A 24,553-nucleotide genomic window follows, 5' to 3' on the forward strand; every position below is an offset into this window, starting at 1 on the left:
CCTGCCCGGGGATCACCTATTGTCACTCAGCGCCCACGGGCCGCCGCCTTGTTCATGTAATTAATTTAAAAATTGGGCTGTTTTAAGGACCGGCCCCTGACCCGGGCAGGGACGCGGCGCCGCAGCCCCAGGCCGGGGGGGGCGGGGCCTGGCGGGCGTCACGTGGCCGTCGGCGCGTGCGCGCGGCGCGGGCGGCGCTCGCGTGACCTTGGCGCGGCGGCGGCGGCGGGGAGGAGGAGGAGGAGGAGGAGGAGGAGGAGATGCGGGCGGCGGGGCCGGGGCGGCGGCGGCTGCCGGGGCTGCTGCTGCTTCTGCCGGTGCTGCTGGCGGCGGCGGCGGGCGGCGGGGCGGCGGAGCCGGGCGGCCTGCCGGCCAAGAGGCTGCGCATGGCCTACGCCGGCGGGCCGCTGCTCAAGTTCCAGATCTGGTGAGGGCGCCCGGCAAGATGGCGGCGCCGCGCGGGCCGGAGCCTCCCCCGCTCCCGCCCGCACCGGCCCCGGCCCCGGCCCCGCTCCCTCCTCTCGGCCGCGGAAGGGAGCCCTCCGGGGCCGCGGGGGGGGCTGGCGGCCGTGGGGGAGGCGGGAGCGGGGCCGCGGGCGCTCCCCGGGCGGCGCCTGAGGAGAGGCGTCTGGAAAAATGGCGACCCGCGGTAAAAACGCTCTTTTCAGGCCCTTTTAGTGTGAGATGGGCTGTTCTGCTGATTCAGGGTCGCGTTTGGAAGGAATTAGTACTTTAGCAAAGGCTGTAACGAAGGTTGGTTGGTTATTTTTTAACGACTGTAGCAGGCGGGGAGACCAGGCACCTCAGCTTCGTTCTGGGAGCGTTGCGGATGCTCTCGGCACCGTTCTGGGAGCGTTACCGGTGCTCTCGGCATCGTTCTGGGAGCGTTACCGGTGCTCTCGGCATCGTTCTGGGAGCGTTACCGGTGCTCTCGGCTGCTCGGAGCGAAGCCGAGCCGGGGCAGGAAGGGGTGAGGCAGCTCTGGTGCGTGGGGTTTGCTTGCGGGGAAGAACCCGGCCCCGGCGGCGTCTGTCGCCGTGTTTCCGCGGAGCCCCGGGCGCGGCCGGGCCGGGCCGGGCCGGGGGGGCGGGAGGGCTCTCGGGGGCAACGAGAAGGTTCGCTGCGGCTCCCGGAGCGGTGCCTGGCCCGGGCTGTGCCGTGCCGATCCGTGAAGCACCGCAAAAAGCGGTGGATGTGCTTGGTTTCGTTTCTTTTGCGGTAAGCTGAGGCCCGATAGCTTTTATTTTAGTTACCGCAGAGGCAGCTGGTGGAAATGTGAGCCAAAGTACGGCTCTCTAATGTTTAACTCTTCTGTAGTTAATCTGATCATCCTTATACAGAAATAACTGGGACTGATGTTACCTGTCTGTGGGCAGTCCCAGGAAGATGTAAAATTAACTAACTAGAGAGGAATTAAAATGGCAATGTGAAACTTTTTCTTTTTTTTTTTTTCTGACGCAGAGCAAGGTGATACTTATGCTGATTGCTAATTCAACAGCTTTTTTGCTGAGGAAACAAATAATTCATTGCTTTAGTGGACTTTACAAAAATATTGCGTCTGTGTTAGCGTATGAAAACAAATTTGTGTAAAACTAAGTGCCTAGGCAGCTGTCAGGCTTTTTGATGTGTACCTTAGCTGCAAATCAGTTTTCTTCTTTGGCATGAAGAATTTTAGTTTTATTTTAAACCTAACAGACTGTGAACAGTGCGAGTACTGGTGTTGCCAGTTTAGCAGCGACTTTGACATACAGCAGTCCAGTTTTGGTGACAATCCCTGTCTGCCTTTAGTGTCTCCTGAGGCTACAGGCGGGTGTTTGAGGAGTACATGCGGGTTATTAGCCAGCGGTACCCAGACATCCGAATTGAAGGGGAGAACTACCTTCCTCAACCTATATATAGGTAAGCAAGTGGCTGGCAGTACTAATTGTCTTTTTTCCAATATGTAGGCTCAGCATGGTGAGTGGTGAACATGTGCATTAACACTTAAATAATACTGAAAATGGAAACTTAAGGGTTTTTTTCCATTGTGATTGCATAGAAGCTCGGTTATCTTCTCTCTTCCAGATAGCCACCTTAGTTTTCCATGCTAATACTACCATCTGGATATCTGTATGATGAGACCTGTCATGTTCCAATCTAAAGTAAAGTATATAATTCACCTTTTTTTTTTTTTACAGTGAATTTTTCCTGCTTTCTTTCATGATGTATCCAGACATGACATTTGTTGCTCAGCCTTACGCTCATAGTGACAAATTCCTGTAACAGGTTAAGGTTGCAGAGGAGGGAAGAGTTGTTTGTTTTTAACAGCTAGGTCAGGGGAGAGCTAACCTCATCAGAGAGACTACCAGGATGTCCTTAACTACAGTGGAGGGGGGAAGCCCAAATAAATATCAAAAAAGACAAAACAAAACCAGTGTTATTATTTAAACCATTGTGTACATGCTAGAAGGTGATGCCATAGTTACTGTGGTGGCTTCTGAACCGCTTCTTGACCTAATTACTGTAATAATTGCAATAAGAATGCTACAGGATTGAACAACTCAGTGTTAATGTGTGTTCTGGCTGTAGGTTTAATTCTTACAAAAAACTGGGGATTTTACTGCATCTGCTGGAAATGCTTTACGAGGAAGTAGTGCATGTCAATTAAATGTGTCTCTGTAACAGGGAACAGCTTCTTCAAGAAACTGAACGTATTATCCAGTTTAGACATGTATAAGTTGAAAGCAAATTTCTACTTGGGGTCTACTTAGGAAAAAAAAATCTGTACACATTGTGTACGAGAGTGGTATCTTTCTGAGGATATGTACTTTTGTTAATGTGTGTTGCTTTTATTTTTTTGACAATAGATAAACTTGAAAAGTTTTGTATTTCCTCTGAAACACTTGATTTTACACTATCAAAATTCCTCTAGTTAGCTGAATTATAGCTGTATAGTAGTGGAGTAACTGTGAACCTTCTAAGTCACTTCTGTGTGTTGTCTTTTGATAGGCACATAGCGTCCTTCCTGTCTGTCTTCAAACTAGTATTAATAGGCTTAATAATCGTTGGCAAGGATCCATTTGCTTTCTTTGGCATGCAAGCTCCAAGCATCTGGCAGTGGGGCCAAGAAAATAAGGTAAACAGCATAATTTCTTCTTTTATTTTGGAAAAGTAGTTTTAGAATGACTTCATGAGAGTGCTTTGGGAGTACTTCACAATTCTTACTGGTGTAATTTTCATACACTGGAGCCAAAACAGAATCTTTAGGCTTCTATAAATATACTAGAGAATTTTACAGTAGCATAATTACTCTTAATAGTAGTGCTTCATGTTCTTGACAGACCCGACTAATTCTCAGCATCTCTCTCTCCAAGCTGATGATGCTGCAGAGGGACAGCTGAGCTCATTGTTATTGACAAGGATGATAAGGGATTTTTTATTTTCAAGGACTCAAGAGAAGAGTTTCAAGCTGGTATCAGTGGTGTTAAAATTACAGCTTCCCTTTCCTGCTGTCTCACAACTATTTTGCAGTTGTTGCTTTCATCAGGCTTTTAATAGCTTAGGCATGCAATTAGATGGTGGTTAGAAAAATCAAGTTGAAATTCTGTGGGTGTTTTTGCAGAACATACTCTGGCATGATAGCCTGTGCCTTGTGGGATGATGTCCCCGTGCATCTATTGATGATGCTAACAGATTAATGTTGTTGTATTCTGATTTATAGTAACCTTATTCCAGATTTATTCTACTAAACAAAAGCAACTTACAAGTTTATTAACCTTTATGTATTTATATATATGTCCCATGCTGGGTGCTTTGGTGTTGCAGTAACCCGTGGGAATGTGCCCTTGTGTGTGAGGAGGGAATCAGAAGGGTGCTGGCGATGGAAGGAGACGCTGTGTTGGTGAAGCTTGCATCATTTCATCCTGAGGCACCAATACACATGGAAAACTCCAGATGATTAGCTTGAAGAAGTGCTAGAGGGCTGACAGATCTTGTGAACAAATGCGCTTTGGCTTGCTCTGCTGTTTGTGTCTGGGCCGGGGTTCTTTGATGGGAAGTGTTACTCTGAGGATGACAGGCAGCGCGTAGGCACAGTCCTGTTCCCTTGTCCTCCTGCAGGTGCCAGCGTAGCCATGTACTTTGCAAACTGGCTGTTGAGATGCGCGTTGATTTGTGGAGGGAAGGAGTGAGATGCTTGATTGCGAGTTTGGTGGTTTCAGAGCTATTTTGGTAACCTGTCTAGGGAAGGCAGTGTGCATAATCTTCTTAAGAGGAGGATGAAAGGAAGATGTGTGTGCAATTGGAAAGATTACTTGATTGAAGAGGGGAATTCAGAAACACTTGTAAACTTCCAGTGCTTATTAAGAGTGAGGAAAATAAGCTGTGGCTCACATGGCTGAAGTATTGGGGATTCTCTCTGTTCTCTTCTAGGTTTATGCTTGCATGATGGTCTTCTTCCTGAGCAACATGATTGAGAACCAGTGTATGTCAACAGGTGCATTTGAAATAACGTTGAATGGTGAGCCGAGAACTTTCCGTTTAAGGGAATCGCGTCGTGTTCCACGTTGTGAGAGCTGTTGGGTTGGGAGAATGAAGGATGACGTTATGAAATGTGGTGTGTTTAAAAATGTGATTGTCTGTGGTAATTGCATTAATTTTGAAACTTCAGATATTCTATATCGCAATAAATGATGAAAATCATAGAAGTCTTATAATGCAGTTTATACAGATATCAGTTAAATTTATTTTAAAATAGCTATGTAAAAACTTACTTAGAGGAAAGCTTGGTCACATGGAGTAACTGTATTATGTTCTTTCTTTGCATGTGTTGTGCATGAAGTAAGAAATTATCAACTAGGGAAGCATACTCCAGTTAACTAGATGCTTTCCCTAACCTGTTCTGTAATGTGCTTTATTTAGCCTTGGAATCCTATTGAATCCACTGCTATTCCCAGATTTTCGGTACCAGTGGACAGCAGTACTGGTTTTTCAGGTTAAGAGTCTGTGGACCTTCTGCCTTCAAATAATTTTATAGTTTCAAAGATTATGTAAGCTTGATGGAGTACAGAATTTTTCAAGCTCTAGGTACAAGTCTGTGATCCAGCTCTCTGCTTTATAATCTCAGTTTATGATTGTGCATTTCAGTATAGTAGTTTCTGAGTCAAGTCCTACACTGCGGAACCTTTTAAAGACTGACTGTTGCATCAAAGTAGTTGAACTCGATGCACCTCTGGTCCTAAACCTCAGATTGGCAGCAGAGCCTTCCTAGGGGTGAATAGTCACATCTGCCCTTCTGAAAGTTTCTGGTTTGCATTTTAGGACAGTGTGGTTCCAGTCTGGTTCTTGTTTTATGTCGATGACAGCAATTGCATTTTTCACTGTGGGTTTGTGAAGAGCTGTAGCAGTGAGGGATATTTGAGGGAGTATTTGTCAACATCAGAAAAGAATGTTGTGTTTGCCCTGAAGTATTTATGGACTGTGCTGCCTTTTGTATTTCCATGGTGGGGGAGGGCAGGAAATAATGGTTGCAGCTATTTTGATTGGAACCTTCCAGGCCAGATCTTGGTAAGCAGAACTTTTGTGGGTCAGGCTTAGACGTTAGGCAGAGTGAGATGAAGACTAATGAGACCCACAAGTTGCCAAGATTTAGCAATGGTTTAAAAACTTGGTATGCTATTCTGCCACTCAGTAATCTGTTTTTAAACATTCTGTCAATGGATATGTTGAACCTCTAGTTCCATCTGATGTACATCTCAATAGAGGCATTAGACTCTTTGTTCTCCTAGGTGAACAGGGTTTTAGTATAGCCAGATGTTTGAGGCATTTTTGATCCAGATATTCTCCTCAATATAAAATGGTTCCAACTTGCATAGCTTCCTAGGTCTTTTAAATTTTATGTTTAAACTAGCCCTACATGTTTTCTGACTTTGTCAATTTAATGACGCTTTTCTCCCCTCCATGTGTTTTGTGGTAGATGTTCCAGTGTGGTCTAAGCTAGAGTCTGGCCACCTTCCTTCCATGCAGCAGCTTGTACAAATTCTTGATAACGAAATGAAGCTCAATGTGCATATGGAGTCAATGCCTCATCATCGATCATAGCCCCATCTATCAGCACTGAAACTTCTTGTAAGTCTCTTCCAGTCACCAGCTGTCTGTTGACTCGGATGTGAAGGATTGCATGTTGCAGATTGAACACTGTAATTGTGTATTTGTTCGTTTAAAAGTTTTACTGGAGAACCAGCTCTAGTGACTAAGTAAATGGACATGTGATTTTACGGGTACTGTTTGGATGGGAGGTTTTGGTTTGGGGTTTGCTCTGCCTGTTTCAAAACTGGAAGCTGGCATTCTTTTGGTCAGAAAAAGATGTGTTACTGCACGCAGAAGGTCTTAAGCTAGTGAACTATGTTGTGCAGAGATCAAAAACCGCACTGCATTATGTGCCTTAAAGTAGTCTGTGCAAGGGATTTCTCTGTAACGTGCAACCTAGTTGAATTGCATGACCCTAGAAAGTGGAACATTTTCTTGCTCCCATCTGTGTGCTGTGCTGTTTTAACCTTTTGCAAATACTCCTTGACTGTTAGGAGCAGAGGGCTTGCATTCATACCTGTATATTTTATGAAAAATGACAAACCAGTTCCATGTTCCTGTGTCACCTGTGGCTTTCAAAACATATAGCTTACAATTCTTCATAGGAACATTGACGTACTACAAAAAGACTATCTTGGTGCAAAAACTGACAGTTGACCCTTAGGGAGACCATTTCAGTGAAGTATCAGTTTGCTGTGGCGCAGGTTTTGGCACAGGAATGCTTTGGTTTGAGAATCTGGTTTCTTGGCATTCCCTTGCCACCCTGCCACCCACTCTCAGGTGACAGACCCTGTGCTGCCATTTCTGCCGACTGGCATCTTGCAGCTGGCCTCAACACCTCAGACGGCTCAGCTGGTCCCAGCTGTAGCAGTTAATGACCTGGCTCTGCTCAGAGCCTGTGCAGATCACCTCCGGAGCTCTGGTTGACATGATTCTGCTTCTGCAGTTTCCTGTGTACGTCAGCAGGAGCGCAGCACGCGGAGGTGTAGGCGCAGAGCCCCACGCTCTGCCTGAGCACCACAGGCAGTCTCACTCCTTGTTGGAAACGGTGCTCTGTAGCCGGGGCTCGCTCTGCTCTTTCTCACTGTTTCAGAGCTCAGACCCTGCTTTTTTGCCCCGTTGGTCCCTCCACGCACCCTCCTGCGGCTTCCTGGAATAGGGAGAGCAGTTCAGAGGGATTGCTACCTCGAAGTCCTCGTGCAGGGAATGTCAGAAACAGTTGACTTTAGATTCCTGCAGGCATGTCCTGTTTGTTCAGTTAAGTCTGGATTGTCCTAGTAACTCAGCAAAAGTCATCTGAATCATAAAATAAGTTGTTTCATGTTTCTTAATTATTATTTAGTATTAAAAAGTTTAGCATTTCCTGTACTAGTCAGACGGGCTTGCTGAAGCCCAGCATCCTATACGTATGCATTTGGAGGGTTTTGGGCAGTATTCTTAGTTGCAAAGTAGATCGATGTCACTTTTCAGCATACAACGCATGCTAAGACTGTTCTTGTGTAGAATTTAATTTAATGGGGTACGAGTTTAGAAAAAATCCCCATTCGGCTGTATTTCCATCCCTGTGGGAAGTAACGCTGCGGGTTAGTGAGACACGGGGTGACTTTGTGTTTTCATGGCTCCTTGCCTAAAGTCATGCCAGGGTAGTGTCATTCTGGTGGTACCCTTGTAGGCGGTCGCCGGGACTGAAATGATAGTAGTGGTAATGATAGTGCTGTCTTGCAGGAGCTGTGACCCCCCCCCGCCCCGAGGCAGTGCCTGTAGCTGGGCTTTGACGCGCGAAGCCCCCCGGGCCTGCTGTGCTCCCCGGCTCGGGTGAAGCCCCCCGGGCCTGCTGTGCTCCCTGGCTCACGCGAAGCCCCCCGGGCCTGCTGTGCTCCCTGGCTCACGTGAAGCCCCCTGGGCCTGCCGTGCTCCCCGGCTCGGGTGAAGCCCCCCGGGCCTGCCGTGCTCCCTGGCTCACGTGAAGCCCCCCGGGCCTGCTGTGCTCCCTGGCTCACGTGAAGCCCCCCGGGCCTGCCGTGCTCCCCGGCTCACGCGAAGCCCCCCGGGCCTGCCGTGCTCCCCGGCTCACGCGAAGCCCCCCCGGGCCTGCTGTGCTCCCTGGCTCGGGTGAAGCCCCCCGGGCCTGCCGTGCTCCCTGGCTCACGCGAAGCCCCCCGGGCCTGCCGTGCTCCCCGGCTCATGCGAAGCCCCCCGGGCCTGCTGTGCTCCCCGGCTCACGCGAAGCCCCCCGGGCCTGCCGTGCTCCCCGGCTCACGCGAAGCCCCCCGGGCCTGCCGTGCTCCCCGGCTCACGCGAAGCCCCCCGGGCCTGCTGTGCTCCCTGGCTCACGTGAAGCCCCCCGGGCCTGCCGTGCTCCCCGGCTCGGCGATCGATGGCCTCGGCAGCGGTGGGTGGCGCGGGGGCCGCTGCCGACTGTAACGCTTGTGTCTCCGTTTCCAGGCATTAGGTGGTGATTTCCACGGGCAGCGTGGCTCAGACCCATGAAGGCCTGTACTGAAGACAGCACGCTGTTAGTACAGACTGGATGCTTCTCTCGCAGCCGCGTTGTGCCTCCTGAAAAAAAACTTAATGAAAGACCTCTTTCAGTGCTGGCCTGTTTCCAGATACTGCACAGTCATGGAGTGCAATAATACTGTATAGTTTTTTTAAGATTTCATTCGACCAGTTCATAGCTCAACAATGCAGGCATTACTAATTGTAACTTATTTTATATTCATGTTTCACACAATGGCAGATTGAGTTGATACCCAATTTCTCCTCGGAAAAAAAGTTTGTTTAATCTGTTGTATTTTATATGAATTTATGTTCTTTTTGTAGTTTAAAATGAAGTTCTAGGAGTGTCTGATATTGTCCTGAACTGTTAAGTAATTGACAGCTGTCTATCAAATATCTCTAATGTGGTTAAAGCAGGTTTGTATATTTTTCAAAATATATGGCAGAGTTGAACAGTGCATTATATACTAAATTATATAAACAAAATTATATGCAGAGTAGTTACATCATTTTGTGACTTCAGTAAAAATTAAGATCAACTGCTCTTTAAGTCATGTTGGCCAGTTCAAGAGGCTTTTCCTTGACAACTCTGAAGAGGTGAAAAGCTGGGCCTTTCTACTGTCCTAAATAGAAACCAAGAAAGTTAATTTAAATAAAGAGTTCTCATTTACTGTGTGAAGTACCTTGTTTGAGTCACTGATGGATAATCTTAGAATTGCAATTGAAAAAATGCATAAAAAGCCTACTTTCCAAAGTCATTAATCTTGTGTTTGTCTTATCTAAGCCGCTGACGACCTCCGTGTTCCCAGGGAACGCCCAGAGCCTGGACTCTTCCTCTGCCTGTGCGCCTCCCGAAACCCGGCGGCTGCTGCGCAGAGCTTGGGTGCTGCTGTACCGGGGGAAGGTCCCCGGGCTAAAGCCCGGCCCCGAAGGCAGCTCTTGTGGGGGCTGGGGATTCTCCCCGGGTTGGCTTCCCGCGCCGGCGGGGGCCGCGGTGTGCGCTGCGGTGTGTGCTGGGCCACGGTGTGCGCTGCGGTGTGCACCGTGTCGGGTGGCTGGGCCGCAGTGTGCACCATGCCGCGGTGTGCGCTGAGGTGTGCGCCGGGCCACGGTGTGCGCTGTGCCACGGTGTGCGCCGTGTCGGGTGGCTGGGCCACGGTGTGTGCCGTGCCGCGGTGCGTGCCGTGCCGGGTGGCTGTGCCGCGGTGTGCGCCGTGTCGGGTGGCTGTGCCGCGGTGCGTGCCGTGCCGCGGTGCGTGCCGTGCCGCGTGGCCGTGCCACGGTGTGTGCCGTGTCGGGTGGCTGGGCCGCGGTGTGCGCTGTGCCGCGGTGTGTGCTATGTCGGGTGGCCGTGCTGTGGTGTGCACTGGGCCAGGTGGCTGCGCCGCAGTGTGCGCCGTGTTGGGTGGCTGCGCCGCGGTGTGCGCCATGCCACGGTGTGTGCCGCGGTGTGCGCTGTGCCACGGTGTGTGCCGCGGTGTGTGCTGTGCTGTGCTGTGCACCGGGCCAGGTGGCTGCGCCGCAGTGTGCGCCGTGTCGGGTGGCTGTGCTGCGGTGTGCGCCGTGCCGCGGTGTGCGCCGTGTCGGGTGGCTGTGCCGTGGTGTGCGCCGTGCCGCGGTGCGTGCCGCGGTGTGCGCCGTGCCGCGGTGCGTGCCGCGGTGTGCGCCGTGTCGGGTGGCTGTGCCGCGGTGTGCGCCGTGTTGCGTGGCCGTGCCGCGGTGTGCGCCGTGCCGCGGTGTGTGCTGCGGTGTGCCGGGTGGTGGAGCTGCTGCCGCTGCGGCCCTGGGCAGGGGCCCCAGTTCCGGCAGCACCTCCCTTCCTGCGCGGAGCTGCGGGGTGTCACCCCCCGTGGAGAACCGCCGACGTGCGGGATGGGGCGAGCGAGTTCCGCCGGTGGGGCGGTGAACCGGACGAGAAGGGAAGCGGCGGAGCCGTCGGGGTTTGTGCGGACGGTGTCCGGTGCAGGGAATGCTGCAGGTGGCTGAGGCGCTGTCCCCAGCCCGTGCTCGCTGGTGCGGAGGTGCTGCTCAGCGCAGCCTCAGAGCTGCCTGGGCTCCCTGAGGAATTCCTCTCTTCAGGTGATTTGTGCCTTCTCTGCTGAAATAGACGAACCGAAATTTTCTAATGCGGGCAGAGCTTTAGTTGCTCAGTTATACATTTCAGACAAACTGGACCGAAAACAAGTGCGTGCACAGATGCGTTGCTAGGCTCAGGTTTTCCGTCAGCTGTCCCCAGTGTCGCCCTGGTGACGCTTCCTCGCGGTCTGCCTGCTGCCCCCGTGTTCCTTCCCTGCCATCTGAGCACGGTGGTGCATTGACGTTGGAGTTAGATACGCGCCAGCCTTTGCTCCTGTCCCTGACATGCACCAGAAGCTTTTTGCGCTGGGGACAGAGGCTGGGCAGTGGTTTAGATGTGTCTGTAATTGCTCTGGGTTGTACGGTGCACAGAGCAGACTTGTTTTTATGGGCTGGACCAAGCCCCACGATCGCCACCCGCAGAGCACTTCCAGACAGACAAACGGAACGATGAAAGGGAAATAGAGAACCTTGGCGGTCGTTAAAGGCAGCGGTACCTGCCGGCCTTCCTGCAAACCAGTTGCAGGCGCCAACTGACGAGTTGGTGTCTGTGGTGCTTTAATCAGAACTTGTTCTGGTCTGAAGTTGGTGCTTCCTGAGGTCTGGCTTAAGCCCAGCGGCGCGGTTTCAGGGGAGCCTCTGGCAGTGCCCGGGGGGACGGGCCCCGGGTGAGGACGTGCCGCTTCCCCTTCCCGCCTCTGGCCTCCAGAAACACTCAGCACGGGGCTTCCTGGGCCCTCTGCGCGCTCCGTGCGGTCCGTAATCCTGAAAGGGTTTCTCCTCGAATCACCTTACTAAACGCGTCTTTCTTTTGTGGGGAAGGGTCTGGCAGCCAGCATCGCTGGGGGGCAGCGGGAAGCCCAGAGACCCGTGTGGTGTCCTGCTGTTAAAATTGCAGTTTTTTGCTCTCCCCTCCTACACAATGCTACTCTGTCATTTTAAAATGAAGGTGCAAAGACCCATTTATCTTAAAAGCCCTATTTGAACACTTGATTGATTTCACCCATGTGCAAAATGGGTATCAAAAAATAAATCTGAGGGGCAAATGCACACTTGTGGGTCTTGGCTTGTTAAGCGCAAGGGTAGATGATGTACATGTGGAGTTGCTGTGAGCTGGGTGCAGACTGGGGGAGGACGAAAAAAGTGGGTCTCGCATTTCCCACTGCGAGTGCAGAAAAATGGGCCGCTACACGTAAGCCATTTGCAGCAGAGATCTCTGTTCAGGTCTCGTCCCGTGCTGGCATAAATCACGCATAAGCCTGCTAAAAACTGGAATTGGAATGGCATAACAGGCCAAAATTGAACTCCCAAGTGTGATCGTCTTTCTCAAGCAAAGATTTAGAACCTAGAAGATATTTAAATCTAATCAAAGCTTTTCCCCTGAGCCCGCAGCTCCCCGGGAGCTCGGAGGCGGGGGAGGGTGGGCACAGGTAATTTCAGTGTGTGATTGTCCCCCGTGGAGTGTGTTACAGGCTTTGCCGTGGGTCTAACCCTCAGCTGCTCCGCTGAACGTCCCGTTTCTGCCCTTGCCCGGGGGCCCAGCGCCCTGCGGTGGGAGCAGCAGCGGTCCCCTCCGCCGCCCCGCGCCCGGGACCGGGTGCTGCTGGAGGCGGGGGCTGCCTGGCCACGGCAGCGCGGCCCCAGCCCCTTCCACGTGGTGTTTGCTGTGCTGTTGGCAAAGCCGTCAGGCTGCTCGGAAAGAGCAACTCGCAAGTAATATGTCTGGGACTGGTAGGCCTAAATTCCAGATCTGTAATAAATGGGAACTTAATGAATATAGTATGTTTGTTCAGAGACATAAATTAGATTTATCTTTTTTGGGATTTGTGTACTGTGCAACTTCCTACTAGTGTTGTGGTTGCAGCTGTGTAGAGTAAAAGCTCACCTCGTGTGTTTGCTGACCTGAGGCCGGGAGAACCTGATAAATGGTGGGACAGTGAGGAGCCCTCCGAGCATCGCCCCGTTGCCCTGGTGCCTCCAACGTGCCCTTAGCAGACCCGCCTTCAACGTTTGCCCGAGGAGGTGCTTCCTTTGCCCGTCCCCTTTCCCCCCGTGCTCCCGTCCGTGAGTGGGCTGTGGGGGCTGGAGGTGTCCCCGTGCCAGATGCCGTAGGCGGCAGCCCGGGCTGTCGGCCCCGCAGCGCCGGGCGCGGTGTCCTGGCACGGCGGGTACCTGCGGCCCCACGCCTCCCCCTTGCCGAGGGGCAGCACCGCGAGGAAGCCGGAGCGTCGGGCGCCCGGCCTGGGAGGGGCTGGTGGTTTCAGCCCAGCGCGGAGGGGGTGCTGCTGCTGGCTCGCTGGGAGGAGCGCGGGCCGCCCGCCTTCCGTCCTCGGCGGCCGCTCGTCCCGGCTTTGTTTGGCCAAGCTGCTCCTTGTCGCAGGCGTGCGCGGGAGCCGGCCGGCGCCCCGGCAGCGAGCTCCTGCCCTGGGCGCGTTCGCTCCGCGACGGTTCGTGCTGAGCGCAGGCGAGGGCTCCGGCTGCTCTGCATCTCGGAGCACCGCTGCAGGCGTGGGGCGAAATCGGGTGGGTGGGAGGGAGGCCAGGAGCCCTGGAAAAACCACCGGCAACTTGTGGCGGCTGGGAAGGTCCCGGAGGTCTCCTGGGATGGGCAGAGTGCTCCTTCAAGGACTGACTTAGGTGCTCCTGGCCTCGGGCTGCAGCTGGAGGATCTGAGGCGCCTCTGTCCCACCCCTCCAGCTCAGGACACATCTCCTCGTGGTGGGGTTTTTCCACGCTGGGGCCAAGTTTTCCTGGGCGTCTCTTTGGACCCTCCTCGCCAGGGAAGATGGTCAACCTCCTGTACACGGTGCTGCCTCATCCCCCCGGCCAACCTGATGGTGATCGTGGCCGTCTACCAGCTGAGGAGGAAGCAGCCAGGCACCAGCTACGTCTTCATCCTCAACCTGGCCACTGCTGACCTGCTGGTGGGCAATGTGCATCGCCGAGGTGCTGGACATCCTCGACGGGGATTTTGACCGCAGCAAGTCCTTGTGCCTCCTGCGCATCGCCATGAGCATGACCCCGCGCATCGGCTCCATCCTGACGCTGCTCCTCATCTCCCTGGACAGGTACCTGGCGGCGACGCTGCTGCTCTCCTACCCCACCCTCCTGAAGAAGACGCCCATGGTCCTCTCCCTTGTTGTCCTCTGGATGCTCTCCTTCCTTTTCGGGCACTTGCCTCTGATCTTGCCCTCCCTCCAGCGAGGCAACTACACGGGTTAGTGCGGGCTCCTGTACGTGGCCAAGAGCGAGTACCTCTGCACCATCTGCTTTGGTGTCTTTGCTCTGTCCCTGCTGGTGCTGGTGTGCCTGCAGGTCTCGGTGGGCAGCATCGCCTGCGTGCAGCCCAGGCGGCTCCGGCGCGCCCGCCCCCGACACTGCAAGGCGCAGCGGATCGTGCTCATCATCCTTGTTGGCTTCAGCCTCTCCCGGGGCCCCTCCCTGGTGGGGGGCACCGTGCGGGCCGCCTGCAGCTCCTGCAACCTGGCCGGCCCGCTCAAGGACGCCTTGTTGCTGCTGGGCGAGGCAAACTCCCTCATCAACCCCCTCATCTACGCGCCGCACAGCAAAGACATCCGGAGCCACCTCGCCAGGCTGCCGGGGCGCGGGACGAAGGGCCAGGCGAAGCCCCTGGCCTCGAACGTCCGAACTGTTGGGAGCTGGGGCGGGGGCCGGCCTGAGGCCCCCGCTTTGCTGAGGGGTCCGTGCCCCAGCACCTCCACCCGTGCTGCTCCCACGGCGGGAGGGAAACGCTGCGTGCCCGGAGCAGCAGAGCCTTCCCACTGCATCAGCCGGGTATGAGCTGCTGCTGCCAGGAGGCTGCGGCTCGTCCACGCGCTCTGCTGTCCGCGTTAACGGCTCTCTGTCCCCGGCACCCACCCAAACAGCGCCGAGACAGTGACCTTGGGTTGCTTTGGGCAAACCGTGGGCTTTTGTCCCTCTCTCTGCACGGGGAACCGCCGTGTCTGGAACCTGCAGCAGGCTGAGCTGCCGTCCAGCGCTCGTGCCAGGGAGGTCTGGGCATCCCTCTGGCGCCACGTCCGTGGCAGAGGCGCTGGCTGTGCAGAGCGGTGCCTGTGCGGTGACTCCTGAGCAAACGCCTCCTCCCTGTGTACCTGACCCAGGCTCTGACTTGGCTGTGCTGTTTGCTTTTATCTTTGTGCCACATCCACCGGCCCAGACGACCGGTCAGCCTGGGCTGGTTTCTGCCAGGAGACAGAAGGGAGGTTGCCCGGGAGCAACGCGCTGACACCAAGCACGGATTTACTCTACCCCGAGCAAAGCCCCTCTTGGTGCCTCCGTGGCCAAGATGCACTTCGCCGTGGGCTGACAAGCGCGTGTGCTCTGGTGCTCCCCAGCCCAGAGCCCCGCTCACGCAGAGCGGGACCCGCTTGGGATGGGACGGCGCAGGAGAGGGGCCGTGCAGAGCCCGGGGCTGCGCTGTGCTCGGCCGCGGGGCAGGGCTGCGGGTGACCCCTCGGTGCCTGTGCGCAGGCACTGCGGCACCACGGGCGTCCCGCGCCGCTCGCGTTGGCCTTCACACCACATGCGTGCCGGTCAGACTTGAGCGTTTACTATCGCCCTGACCGAGCTGCGGAGCTCGGCGCTGATGTCAGAAGTTGTGCAAAGCCGCAAGATCTTTAAAGTCTGTGTGATCAGGTACGCTGGAGGCTTGATTTTGTCCCGTTGGTCATTAGAAGGAAAGTTTAAGCATCCCCACAGTCTGTCCAAGAGCCGCAGGATCCTCACCCTGAAGGCGAGCAGCAGGAGCTCGTCTTCGCCCAGCCGGGCGGGGGGAGGCAGCCGGCCGCCGCCGCCGACCTGGGGAGCGGAGGCAAGCGGCGTCAGCAGAGCCGCAGCAGCGCGGGACGGGGCTTCGGGGCTTCGGTCTCTCCCCAGCAGACAAAGCTGCCCCCGTAGCAGGAGCCCAGGGGGGAAGGGAGCTGCCCCGCGCCCTGCCCGCAGGGGTCACGGCTCCTCCCCGCGGCAGAGCCAGGGTGACCCTGGGGGACGCGGCCAGGGACCTGCCCGGGAGCGCTTCCCGCAGTCTGCAGCCCCTTGCGAGAGCTGGGGCTGCTGAGCCCCCCGCCTGCATGGGGCTGAGCAGGGGTCCACCTCCACTGCTGCTTTGGGGGGCAGGACCCCGGGAGCACCTACCGCAGGATGAGCGCTCTTCCCCATGGACTGGGGCTTCCCTGGCCGCCCCGCTCCCGCTGTGGGGAGCGGCTTTGTGTGGAGCTGCCTGCGTGCGCGTGAGAAATACCTGCACTTTGGTTCCCACGTTGAATTTTGCTTGTTGTCCCATGGCGAGGAAAGAAACGGTGATCTTGTCCTGGCCCAGGATCCTGACCCCCACGTGCCGGTTCAGGGAGATGAAGATGGGGCTCAGCGGGATGTGGGGTCCTGATGACATGGCGCTGTTTGGCCACGTCCACCTTCTCACCCTGCTGCCTGCCTGGTCCAAATACTGCCCTCCCTGAATAGTCATGTTTATCCTAAAAGAGAGGAAAATCAAAGTGCTGAACCCTGCAGCTCCCACGGCCGATGTCCCTCGCTCCCCGGAGGGACGGGACCGAGGCACAGCTGGGGAAGCTTTGCTCCTCTGGGAGCCACCCAAAGCGGGGCCTACCAGCTGCTGCATTTAATTCTTGAATGCTATTAAAGATACCCTTCATGACCTTTGAAATTAAAAACACGCAGTGGAGAACAAAACTGCTCTGACCAACGTGAACGTACCACACAGCTCCGTTCGGATAATAGCAAGTACTTCTGCCATTGGACTTAAATACTGCCTGTATTTCAGCGTTACTCGGCTTGTCTTCCTGTACTATGCAAATAAGCTGGTTTTTCTCTCGTACAACAATGATTGCCAGATTTCCCGATGGATAGCTGTTGTCAGATAAGGTGTTCATAACCCCTTTCTTCATCTGGTTGGTCTGTTACCACATACTAAATATTTCAGAGTGCTACTTTGGAGGATAAAAATTGACATACTACCCAGCTCGCTGTGTTGAAGGCGGAATGGTGGTGTGCTGCCAGTGTTACCGGGGAGGCTGCCAGTGCTTTTCTCCTACATTGGAGTATTCTGTATACACTGACAGAAGAGTGGTTAGAGATACAGAATACATTTTTCTTGCTTTCGAGCCAATAACCCAGGCAGAACTGCTTAGCAAGTTTAAAGACACCTTCTCGGACAGTGCTTATGTCTGAAAGCACGAGCCTAGCAAAGAGAAGTGATGCAAGTGCTCAGCTTGGGTGACAGCAGAGGAAATGGGCAGGTATTCTCCCAGAGAAAAAAACCAAGCAAGCAGTTTGCCCTGGAGACCCGACTCGAACGGACCCAAGCAGCAGGTATTTGGTGTCTCACTGGGGCTCCCCTCCAGCAAGAGCTGCTGCTGTGAGCACGGGCGTTTACAGCACTTTGCCATTCGCCACCGCCGCGACCGGCAGCATCCCAGGGACGGCGGCAGCCGGGAGGGCAGAGCAGAGGAGCAGGCTCACGCCCATTTGCTTTGGTGGCAGAGCTCAGGTGCATTTTCATACACTCCCGGGTCAGAAGGAAGTCAGCCACAGTAAGGAAAATAATGTGGGTGACTTAAAATGTTATGGCTTAAACAACGGCAAAGGCAGCCTGAAAGCTGCAGGGTCCTTTGGTGGAACGGCCCCGTTTTTATTTCTTCAGGCAGCAATTTCAGTTTGTCCGTGCACCTGGTGCGTACCCCTGCCCGCAGGACAGGGGCATCGGCCCCAAACGTGCTGGTCTGTGCCCGGGGGAGGGACGGGGCTGAGCGCTTTCGGAGCCTGCTTGGCCAGCAGTGCCCTTCCACGGGTGGCCAGAGCTCGGGAGTGGGACTGAACACTGGGCCAGCGCACTTGTTAGGCTGGGAATTAGACGCACGTGCCCGTCCTTCATCAAGGCTCCTGGCTGGTCTGAAACGCTTCAGACCAAGAGCTGTATGGAGGCGAGTCTGAGGGGTGGAGCAGGTTATTCTGCGATAAAGCAGACCAGGACACGCTTCAAATCACAGTTACGACCCTGGAGTACTGCGGGCAAGTGGGCCCCGTAAAGGATACAACAGCTGCGCTGCTCCGTCCGGAAGCACGGTCAGGAATTTCCCTCCGTGTTTGTAGTATTTTTCCAGTAACTCCTTCTTGGCTGCCTGGGGTTGGGAGAGAAGCGATGACGCGGAGGAGAGCGGCCCCGCGGGGCAGGGGGGGGCTGGGCTCCCACCGCGGCGAGCGCGTCGCGCCGGGCAGCAGCTACTCGCCTCCGCGCCCGCCGGGGCGAAATCGCAGCGGGCGACGTCGTGGGAGACGGGCTCCTCCTCGGGCGCTGCTGCTCTCGCGGGGGGCACCAGCGTCGGGCCCTGCGGCGACGGGGGCTCCCGGGAAAGCAGGTAGGAGATGGTGCCGGCTCGGGTCGCACCTGGGAGCAAAGGGAGGGTCCGCGCGCATCGGGCAGCGCCAGTGGGGCTGGGGCTGGGGCGAGGGGGAGTGGGAATTTCTGGCCGAAATGGTCTGTCCTGGGAGCCTGTCTCAGGGTGTTTTCTATCGAACAGGGGCAGTCCAAAGTGTTCAGCCATTTCGGAGAACAGGACTCTGAAAAAAGGTGTCGTTTTTTCAGTTGCGTATATCCACACGTCTGTGTGAGCAAGGAATGGCTTGTTTTGGATAGTGTTCATGACTCCATGCTCTGGAGGACTGACAATCTGAAATCCCTGGTGCTGCAGAAGCCTCAGTGCCCTGCCATCCCCTGTGAAAATATGCCCATGTTGTAAACCTAGCTCATCTGTTACTGGTCAAAATGCCTTCGACTTCATAGCTAGGTCCAGAGGGCTGCTCGGCCATCCACAGCCTGGGCTAGGATTAGCGGAGCATTCACCTGATGAGGCAAAACGTTGATCGCCCTGATTCTGGCAGTTCCTACCTTCCACGGGCTTGGCTTTGCCAACTTGCTGTTCTCTAAGGTAATTTCTGTGCATCTCGGCTGAAACGTTCAGCTGCAAATACTGAAAGTCCCGGCACGGAGATCCTCCTCTGTGCAATGGGAATATAACTGCTTTTGTTTTTTCATGTGAGGGGTTATTTAATACGGCAGTATCTAATTTAATGGGATTGCACACTCGACAGTGCACTAACGTGTCGCTGTATAAATCCTCCTGTTCAATTAGAGAGCATTAGAGACGCAATTCCATTGAATTAACTGTTGTAATAAATAGACAAATAAATACGTAAGGAAAAGCAAACTCACATTCAGTTACTCTCGTCGGCTCTGCTGCCAGGAAAGCTAACTGTCTGGCCATTTGTCTCTCCCGCTGCCTGGGAAGTAAAAGCATTCCTGGTATATGTTTCATATATCCTGGTTTGAAAGCTAGAGGTACTGGATATCCCTCTTGTAGGAACACAACTTTCTGGACCTGTTTTTCTCTCCACTCGCATGACTGCAAATAGCAGTTAAGAGGCAACAGAATATCGCCAAAATAAATAGTATCCCAACAAAAAGGAATTGCTCCCATACAGAGATTTCAGTGAACAGACTGCGACTGCAGTGACACCACCTCTACTGACAGCAGGGCTGAACATTGGAATGGATTTTGCATCAAGATTTTACGTAAAAGAGGAGATCTGCCCACAAGATCCAGAAAACTGCTCATCTCCAATGATATTTGTTCACTATTCTTACCTAGCTCCCTATAAATCTGTCAGTGTCTGACAGTGGCTCTGGTTTATGCTCTGCACGTAGCACGAGGGGCTCACACCATCAGGCTGCAAAGGACCTTCAAGGAAACTAAGGGTTTACTTCCAGGCATGCTGATTTACTTTTCTTTAAGCCTATGGCATAGGCTTAGGTACTTGTATGGGTTTTGGGCCTTCTGCTAAACAGCCCAGGAGAAGTCAAACGTGCAGAGTTCTCGTGACTGGAAGTTGGAATGCAAATGCACGTCACAGTTTATGCAGCAAAACAGAGAAATACAAACTCAAGCTTTGCTTCTGTCCCTGAGGTGAAATCTAGACCCAGATACTACCCCTCCCGCAGCTGCACTTATGTTTTTGGCTCTGCCTGTCTCTAGATGTTCGGTCTGTCAGCAGTGGAATTAATGCTTTCCTCAGCACGTACCCTGCACCTTCTAACTCAGCCTGGCAAGAGAAAAGCCACGAGTGAGTGTCCAGATGATGGAATAGGAACCTGTGTTGCCTAAAGCACATTTTTTCCTCCTTCCGTTCCCTCTTGCTGCAGTTTGCTTTTCTTAACGCTCCCCTTCCCTCCCGCGTTGCCGCACGGAGGCCGGCTCCCCGCTCCCCCCTGCATCACCGCGCGGTACCTCGGGCACCTTGGCCGCAGCCTGCTGGCTTCGTCGCCCGGGGGCTGGCGGGGGCCGGCGGCAGCCGGCGCGCTGCGGGAGCCTTCGTGGTGCTTCCTCTCTCTTAGGATGAACTCGAAGAGCTCTCGGCGACGCTCACAGCAGAATTTCTGAGGGGCAGAAGGGGGATGCCACGAGCGCAGGCCTTTGCGCAGCCCGCCTCTGCTAATCTTCCCCACCAGTTTACCGATTCATAATCCCGTGGCGGTGAGCAAGTGTCTTCGAGGGAGGGGAAGGGTTTCAGCAGGCTGCCGCAGAACTCGCACCTCGGAGCAGGGCCCTCCTCTGCCTGAAGTGGAGGTGGGGAGAGAGAACACGGGGAGGACGGAAAAACGGCGTCAGCGTGCAAATCCTCGTCTTATCTTGGGGAGGGAGGGCTCTGCTCAAAATGCCACGTGTGAGAGCAGTTAAAACAGATCTGTGTTTGTGGTGTCTTGGAACAATTTAATTCAAAACATTAGGTCCAGGAAACCACCAAAAAGAAAAGCAGATCTGTAGCAAATAAATAAATGAAAACCCTCAAAGAAATGGGATGACTGTGGTCTTTATGAGACCCATTCCTTCCGAGGGAAAGCTTCAGAGCATGCAGAACGCTATAGTTGAGTACCCTGATGCATTAACCCTTTCAAACACATTGCTCGGGGCTTTGGAGAGAAAAAACCTCCCAGATTGTTGCGCTGTTGGTCGTAGTAAAATCGGTGGGAATTTCGTGAGGAACCACCAGCAGATTTACTGACAAAAGCGCTGAGCATATTTGACCAGATGCAAATCAGGGCTGCTGCAGGATGGGTACTAGACCTTCTGAAAGAAATACCTATTTTTTGAAAACACGTTTTGAAACAGAGTTAATGAAGGTGCAGCTGCCAGGAGCACGCTGCTGAACTTGGTGTGCAGCGTTCCCAGCCCCAAGGGCAGCGCACCCAGCTCGGCGCTCCTCGGGGAGACACCGGCCGTCCAGCGGCAGCGCCGCGGGGTGAAGGGTGCTGGCCCCGGGCTGCTCAGCTGGTGAGCTTCTCTTGTGCTTCATTTCCTCTGCTCCGTGCTTAACACTTTCATTCAAATCCTTGTCGGAACATACTAATTGGAAAAACTTGGCTTCTCTGGAGCACAGTTCCTGGGAATTCCCTTGCTCCCCACCTCTTGCCTAGCATTAACTCTCCTTGATTACTTCACTCTGCTAAGGGTTGCAGGGAGTTCTATGCCCTGCTCGTATTCTTTGACTGTATACCTAGTATTTATGTAAATTTTGTATCTCTGTTTTAGCCAAAGGGCAGAATCTTCTGCTAGGAAATTCCCAACACAGGATGCAGCAGTGGGGAGAGGAGCTGCACAGCCTCTTGCTGTTTAGGCGTGCACAACAAGCAGCGTTTCAACAGCCTCCCAAAAGCAAAACACCTACATAAAGGAACTCCTGCGCTGGCTTGGCAAAGGGTATTATTTTTATTTTTCCTGCATGGGAATCGTAGGAATTAAACAGAAGAAGCCACGCAGTAGGGAACACCCACCACTGACTCACCTCAATCTGTATGTTTTCTCGTGACAGTTCAGGTCTGTAGGCCAGAAGGGTAGGCAGGCCAACGGAGGGGAGCGTGCGCAGCGATTCCTTGAACAGCTTCACAAAATCTTCTTCGAACTCAAAGTGGAAAAAATACCAAAAGCAATGTGGGGTCATATCTCTGTTCAGGGGTAAAGCCATTAAGCATAGAATGTATGTATGCAACCTGGGTGAGCCCTTACCTCCATGTCACACAAAACTTCTAAGCTGCCGAACTCTTCTGACAGGGCTGCAAGTAATAACGACAATGAGAGTTACTGAAGAGCAGTGCTGTGTTCTCAGAAAGCTTATCTTCTAGACACATTTGTTCCTTTTCCAGCATGCCAACCACATCGGCTGCCTGAGACCATCTTGCCAGACGTGGTCCTACGCTTTCAGAAGGGCAGCTCTGGATCTGTCACCCTCCCCAGATGCCTGCGGGACTGGAGCTGCGCACTGACACAGGATCGGGGCTTTAAAATCCCACTGAAGTCGTGGGGACAGCTTATTGCTTAGTGGCTTGTAGCGCTAATCCAGTATCCCGTTACCCTGTCAAGCATTTCCAGCCTCCCTTGTCCTAAGAAGAAAGAGCTGTAGAGACGGTTGAAGTTTTTTCTCATTTCCAAGTGCAGTCCGTGCTGCGTGTGTGCAGCAAAGGGCTTTTTGGCCTTTGGGGCTACAGGGAACATCTCGGCTGACCGGGTGTCCGTCACCGTCCTCAGCAGCCCCGGTTCCCTCTCGGCAGACAGCGCTTCCAACATCCAGCCCCTCAGGAGCACAACTGTGTCCCGTCCCACATACATCGCCTCGAGAACATCGACACGGCCAGCACGCCCGCTGCCACAGCCTCCTCCTCAGGCAAGCTAAACACATTCCTAGTTCTCTCAGTCTTGAATTTCGGTTCCCCTTGTCGCCACACAATTGGTCTTGCCCTCCTAAGTAAGCTTGTCCTGCTTTCCAGAAAACAGCCAGATGAAACTCTGGGCAGGATGGAATACCAAATCCTTTCTAAATCCCTCTCTTTGGAAAGTATGAAAAAATCTGAACGTGTATTTAAAAAGGATGGGGTAAAAATCACAACAGCCCCAGGTCAACACCCAGCTCCCAGGCCTGCGGTGGGAGCCACAGCTCAGGAATGTGCCCAGAAGTGAATGCACAGGAGGAGAATCTGAAAGCGATGCAGTGGGATTTGCTTACACTTTTAGAAGGCTGAATGTCGTGGCTGCTGGTTTGCCTGAACTTTGGTTTTGTTTTGTTTTTTTTTTAATTAATTTTTTAAAAATTTTAAATTTTTTAAAAGACGTGCTGCTATCACCCTGTGCAATGAAGCTGTGTCATAGAGAGTAACTGATCGTAAACCCACCGGAGAAGTGAGTTCGGGGAGTGCGAAGTGCAGTCGGTGGGGCTGCGCAGCCGGAGCACGACTGGGTGTGCCGAGGGACGCGGGGTGCCCGGGGTGCTCCGGGCGGGTGGACCCGCCACGGTCTTACTCTGCCCTCTCTGGTGGGCTTTGCAGCTTCTGTATCGCCCCTACCTACCGCTGCTGCATCCAAACCCAGGTAGGTGTTTGTTTGGTTATTCTGTACTTTGATTGCTTCTGCGACAGTCATCCCAAGGATTTGCAAAGCTCCACCAAAAGGGCAAAGCCTACAATGTTTTTCTCCTGCAAACACATTCTCAGCATATTTCCAAACAAACGTCCTCTAAAGGCTAGAAGAGAGTGATGTTTGTCTGTCGTGGGCTGTGCACGTCCCCTTTCTGTCGGGACGGATCTGCACGCAGCTTTCCCCAGGACTTCCAGTTGGTGTGCTGTGTTTTGTGGCCCCGATCACTCCTCCTGCTCTGAGGGGCAGGTGAGATGTGGGAGACGTTCTCCTACAGAGGAGAGCTGCCCGGCACTGACAGTGAAGCACAAGGGCTGTTGGATGTGGTGCCCAAAAGGGATGGGATCCGGCAGCAGCCACCACTGGTGTGCTGCACGCGAGGGTGCGGTGCTGTACCTCAGCGGGCCAGCGAAGGAGCCGGCTACTCGGGCACATGCCGGGACGGCTCAGCTGAGCAGGGCGGGAAAAAGGCTGAGATATTTTCAGCAGTCCTTGGAGGCTTTGCCAGTACCTCTCACAGGAATACAATACGCTATTTCTGCCGCCTGCTGAGCACTCCCACGCCGGCCGGCTGGCGCAGCGTTCCGGCACGCTTCTCGGGGACCCTGAGGGTCGTTTAGAAGCGGCTCTGCAGAGAGGCTAACGAGGGCACCGCAGAGGGGGGCTCCCGGGGGCTGCTCCCGGGCGTGCCGCCACTTTGCAAAAGGGTCTCTGGGAGGTGGCGAAGTCGGGCGTCTTCGAAAGGCACCGGGGCACAGGGTGGCTTGAGCGAAAGACAATCCAAGTGAGCAACCTCTTTCTTGAGCAAAGCTGTTTCTTACTTGGTTTTCTGTAGGCGAGTTCGCGGAGCCCGCCAGCTCCTGTCTGCGACGCCAGAACTCCGGGCGGCCTCTGCGCCGCGGCGGGCTCGACGCTGCCCGGCGCTGCCATTTCCCTTAATTGAAGACACAAACCCACCAATTAGTCAGGCAGAGCGACGCTGAAGCCCTGGATGGTTATACCCACGACGGGGCCTTTCCCGAGTGGGTTTCGCCGTGGGCCACGGCCCGTGACGGGCTGACGGTGCCCGGGGGCAGCAGCTCCCCCACCTCGGGCCTCCCCACAGCCGGTGCCACCGCCCGGGAGGGGACACACGGGGAGAGCCCGCGCCCCTGTGAGGCCGAAGGGCGCTCGGCCCCACTCCCGGTCCCGACCCTGATCATGGTCCTAAATCTGAACCTGATCCTGATCCTGACCCCGCTCTTGGTCCCAACCCCGCTCCCGACCCCAATCCCCCTCCTGATCCAGCTCCCAGTCCCGCTCCCAACCCCGACCCTGGTCCTGGTCCCGGTCCTGATCCTGATCTCGACCCTTGCTCCTAATCTCAGTCCTGGTCCCGACCCCAAACCTGATCCCGATCCTGCTCCTGATCC

General features: G+C 54.3%; 2 protein-coding genes and 1 pseudogene across 2 annotated transcripts; 2 read left to right on the forward strand and 1 right to left on the reverse strand.

The window, feature by feature from the left end:
• Positions 1-260: 260 nt before the first annotated feature.
• SELENOT (selenoprotein T) lies at positions 261-9,323 on the forward strand. Its single transcript, XM_042797080.1, has 6 exons — positions 261-427; positions 1,789-1,899; positions 2,989-3,115; positions 4,411-4,498; positions 5,954-6,105; positions 8,512-9,323. Exons 1-5 carry the CDS (start codon positions 261-263, stop codon positions 6,076-6,078), a joined length of 618 nt encoding a protein of 205 aa, XP_042653014.1. The 3' UTR covers positions 6,079-6,105; positions 8,512-9,323.
• Positions 9,324-12,960: 3,637 nt separating this feature from the next.
• LOC116964605 lies at positions 12,961-15,176 on the forward strand (annotated as a pseudogene).
• A 16-nt stretch (positions 15,177-15,192) lies between these two features.
• On the reverse strand, positions 15,193-24,071 carry ERICH6 (glutamate rich 6). The gene is made up of 10 exons (XM_042800346.1): positions 23,963-24,071; positions 21,741-21,787; positions 21,520-21,636; positions 20,191-20,292; positions 19,965-20,113; positions 18,893-18,960; positions 17,716-18,067; positions 16,378-16,530; positions 15,905-16,136; positions 15,193-15,462 (listed from the first exon to the last, which is right to left on the reverse strand). Exons 1-10 carry the CDS (start codon positions 24,069-24,071, stop codon positions 15,199-15,201), a joined length of 1,593 nt encoding a protein of 530 aa, XP_042656280.1. The 3' UTR covers positions 15,193-15,198.
• Positions 24,072-24,553: the final 482 nt, after the last annotated feature.

Source organism: Tyto alba, unplaced genomic scaffold (genome assembly GCF_018691265.1).
Source record: "Tyto alba isolate M040663 unplaced genomic scaffold, T.alba_DEE_v4.0 Super-Scaffold_10, whole genome shotgun sequence".
Taxonomy (NCBI): domain Eukaryota; kingdom Metazoa; phylum Chordata; class Aves; order Strigiformes; family Tytonidae; genus Tyto; species Tyto alba.

What these genes read in the sequence shown, in the direction of transcription:
- ERICH6 (XM_042800346.1), bottom strand. Translation starts at nt 24,071, where the DNA reads ATGGCAGCGCCGGGCAGCGTCGAGCCCGCCGCGGCGCAGAGGCCGCCC. An exon ending in AAGTTTTGTGTGACATGGAG is followed by an intron (nt 21,637 to 21,740) that starts GTAAGGGCTCAC and finishes TTCCACTTTGAG; the next exon opens with TTCGAAGAAGATTTTGTGAA. An exon ending in GAGAAAACATACAGATTGAG is followed by an intron (nt 20,293 to 21,519) that starts GTGAGTCAGTGG and finishes CCTCCACTTCAG; the next exon opens with GCAGAGGAGGGCCCTGCTCC.